General features: G+C 30.2%; 1 protein-coding gene across 1 annotated transcript in view; it reads left to right on the forward strand.

Moving 5' to 3' along the window:
* The window catches only part of LOC107488829 (uncharacterized), a 10,354-nt gene extending 6,789 nt beyond the window's left edge, over positions 1 to 3,565 (forward strand). The window contains exons 2-4 of the mRNA XM_016109609.1: positions 1,542 to 1,622; positions 1,982 to 3,220; positions 3,302 to 3,565. Coding sequence (XP_015965095.1) covers positions 1,542 to 1,622; positions 1,982 to 3,220; positions 3,302 to 3,565 — 1,584 coding nt within the window. The remainder of the gene's footprint in view (positions 1 to 1,541; positions 1,623 to 1,981; positions 3,221 to 3,301) is intronic.
* Positions 3,566 to 4,167: the final 602 nt, after the last annotated feature.

The raw sequence follows: 4,167 nt of genomic DNA on the forward strand, positions 1-4,167 counted from the left end.
TTGATCAAATTAATTAGGCTTAGCTTGCTTTTACTTCCCTATTGAGTGGCGTGTAAGACATCATAGCTATCAATCACTTCAGCTGAATTTTTCTCTCTCATGTTCCCCATGCATTAATTAACAATGTAATAGATTTTGAAATCCATCACATGGTTAAAGACTTGGTTCCGTTGGAAGCACTATGCTTTCCTTTTTCCTTTGTTTCGGACCAAGCATGAAAACATTCATCATTTGTGAGACTTGGGCTTGTAGTGTTGAAATTAAAAGCTGGCCCAATTAGTAAGCATTTGCTTTCCTGATAAGTTGTGTAGCTGATCAAGCATAGGAAGCAAACAAGAAAACATTTGTTTGGGCTTGCAACATTAACATTTATTCTGGCCCAATTATATAAATTTTCAGCCTCATTATAAAACATGTAACAAGGCTAATTGATGGGCTTAAGTCAGAAACTTATTCCTCGGCCCATCATGAAACCTGCAACAAAATTGTTAATCAAAATATGTTAAATGAAAATCAGATTAATAATTTTGTAATTATTTATTTTAATAATGTTTAGTCATCACAAGTATTATTTTAGAGTTTTCCAAACTCATCAAAAATGTTAAATAATTTCTTTTCTTATTCTATGCTTTATTTTTGATATATTACGGTATGTTTTTACTTATTTATATTTGAATAATATATTTACTTTTAAAATTTGTCCTTCTATATAAGTTTTAAAAGATCAATAAATAAATTTGTGCTATTATAGTATGTGTACAATAAATAAAATAAGTATGCAAGTAAAAATATGATTTAACTCACTATATATATAAACAAAGTGATTGAGTTACGACTTTCATAAGATAATTAATGTTAAAGATAAATCATACGTTGAATTCCATTTTCTCATATCTATTCTTTTCTGTAAAAAAATGTCAAAGGTATGAGTAAAAGATATTTGTATTACGAATAGTGCAAGCACATATACTATTCTTTCAAAAGTAAAATTTACTTTGCTATCATTATTAGTACAAGTAAAATGATTCATGGCTCTGGAAGAGTTATTATTTTATTTTCTAAAGGAACAAAACTCATTATAGATAATACATTATTATATACAAAGTCTCAAAAGAACTTGTTGAGTATTAAATATATCCGTAAGAATGGATATCATATTGAGAAATTAAATGAGAATAACAATGAGTTTCTCTATATTATGAGTTGTGATTCAAATAAAAAAGTCACAATGAAATAATTGTATATGTTTTCTTCTGGTGTATATTATACATATATTAGTGCAATTGAATCATATGTTATAGTAAATCAGAAGTTTATTAGTCCAAATAAATTTACTATTTGGCATGACCAGGGACGGATACATAGAGGGGGGGGGGAAGTAGAGGCCTGGGCCCCAACTTTTTTAAAAAAAAAATAGTAGTATAAACTAAGGCCCAACCAAAATAAAATATAATGGTTTTTAAATTTTTTTAAACTCTTAAATAATAAACACTACGTGTGATATTCTCTTTCTTTTATGCTGTTCCTTTTGACATTGAAAGTTTGAAACGTTCGGTCTTCTCTTCTCTTGGAGCACGCTGCACGCGCTCACAGCCTCGCTTCGGTCTTCAGTCATAGCAAAGGTATTCACTACTCTACTCATTCTACTTTTTATTTTTTTATATAATTGTATAAAATTATTAATTAATAAATCATATTTTTTTACTATAAAATAATATAATTTTATCTTTTTTTATCACATAAATTATAGATAAATAGCTTATTCATTTTTAGGATTTATTCTCTCTTTTTTTATTTTTTATTTTTAGTGAAATTGATAATGACTTAGTAAAAAAATATTGTTATTGATGTTTAATTAATAAAAATATATTCAGACTTTGTTTATTCATGTGAGTATATAATTATTTAAATTTTTTTCAGGTAACAGGAAATTAAAATATTTTAGATAAGAAAGTAAAGTAAAATTGATGCAATTTTTAAGAGAAAAGTTACTGATGATGTTGGAGTTCAAACAAGTCAACCCTCTAATCTTATTTCACAAGAAGTTCAAGTAAGTGAACTCTCTAATCTTACTCAAAATACACATCAACAAAAAGCCAAAGTTCCAAGATTAGAAAGAGATGTTGATATCTCTTTACTAGAAAAGGGTCCAGGAAAGCGACGTCCAATTTGGCAGTATAATGTCAATCAACGTGATAAGATTCGTAGAGCATACATAATAGCTAAGCCATACCAACTAACAAATATTAGCTATCCAGCTTCTGGTAATAATAATCACAGTCGATATTTTCAAACTTCTTGGTTTAAGAAATTTTCAAGTTGGTTAGAATATTCACCAGAAAAAGATGCTGCTTATTGTTTGCCTTGCTACTTGTTTGGTAAACATTATGGTACTCACAATGATGGAAAAAATGCATTTTTAGAGTTAGAATTTAGTAATTGGAAGAAAGTAAACAATGGAGTGAATTGTGTATTTGTATGTCATGAGGGTTCTATTCCTAATTCTCCCCATAATTTATGTGTGAAATCTTGTGATGATTTAATGGCTCAATCTAAGCATATAGACAAAGTTCCTGAAAGGCATAGTGATGAAACTATTGCAAATAACCGCTTAAGGTTGAAGACATCTATTAATGCTATTCAATGGCTTGCATTTCAAGCATGTGCATTTAGAGGCGATGATGAAAGTCCTGGATCATTGAATAGGGGAAATTTTATTGAGTTAATTAAGCTTTTGGCTTCCTGTAATCAGAATGTTAATAATGTTGTTCTTGAAAATGCTCAATATATATCTTCCGGTGTTCAAAAAGATATATTACATATCTTTGCTAGAAAAGTGCGTGCAACAATTCGAGAAGAAATTGGTGATTCTAAATTTTGTATAATTATTGATGAAGCAAGAGATGAGTCAAAGCGAGAACAAATGTCTGTGATTTTGAGATCTGTAGACAAGCACGGTTGTGTTCAAGAAAGACCTTTTGATCTTATACATGTTTCTGATACGTGTTCTTTGACATTGAAAATAGAAATTTCATCAGTTCTTTTTCGTCATAATCTTGATGTTCAAAATCTTAGGGGACAAGGGTATGATGGAGCTAGTAATATGTGTGGTGAATGGAATGGATTGCAAGCTCTATTTTTGAAAGATTGCCTTTTTGCTTATTACATTCACTGTCTTACTCATCGATTACAATTAGCATTTGTTTCTGTAGCCAAAGAAGTTTGCTATGTTCATTAATTCTTTTCAAAACTTACACTAATTATGAATGTTGTGACTATTTCTCCTAAACGTTATGATCAGTTAAGGGTTACTCAAGTAAATAATGTTGCAAACTTAATTGCCGATGATCAACTTATGACAGGTAGTGGACTTAATCAAATTGGTACTTTGCAAAGAGCTAGAGATACTAGATGGGGGTCTCATTTGAATTCTGTACGTAGCTTGCTATGCATGTTTGATGCTACTTGTGAAGTTCTTGAAAAAAGCACTGAAGAAGGTAATTTCTCCACTCGTGGTGATGCTAGTGCTGCTTATGATGCTATCACATCCTTGAATTTGTCTTAGTTTTGAATTTGATAAGAAATATTTTGGAAGTTAGTCATAATCTTTGTCAAGCTTTGCAACGAAAAAATCAAGACATATTGAATGCTTTAACTCTGGTTTCTACTACCAAGACATTAATCCAACGAATGAGAGAATCAAGTTGGGAGGCTTTCATAAAAGAAGTTATATTGTTTTGTGAGAAACATGAAGTTGAAGTTCCTGATATGAATGCATTGCATATTCATAGAAGAGGCCAAACTCGCAAAATTGTTGACCAAATTTTAGTGGAGCATCATTACCGTGTTAGTTTATTTCTGGCTGTAATTGATACACAGTTGCAAGAGCTTAATGGAAGATTCAATGATAATATGGTGGAATTACTTACTTTAAGTTTAACTTTAGATCCCAGAGATAATTATAAGTTCTTCAGCGTCAACAAAGTATGTGAATTAGTAGAACGATTTTATCCAGGTGACTTCAGTGACTAAGAGAAATTTCACATTAGAATGCAAGCCCAACATTATGAACTTGATGTTCCTAATCATGTTGAGTTAACTACTTGTGCACAATTTCAGAGTTATGTCAAGGATTAACAAAGACAAGAAAGTCTTTAACATATCCTT

Source organism: Arachis duranensis, chromosome 5, assembly GCF_000817695.3.
Source record: "Arachis duranensis cultivar V14167 chromosome 5, aradu.V14167.gnm2.J7QH, whole genome shotgun sequence".
Lineage (NCBI taxonomy): Eukaryota > Viridiplantae > Streptophyta > Magnoliopsida > Fabales > Fabaceae > Arachis > Arachis duranensis.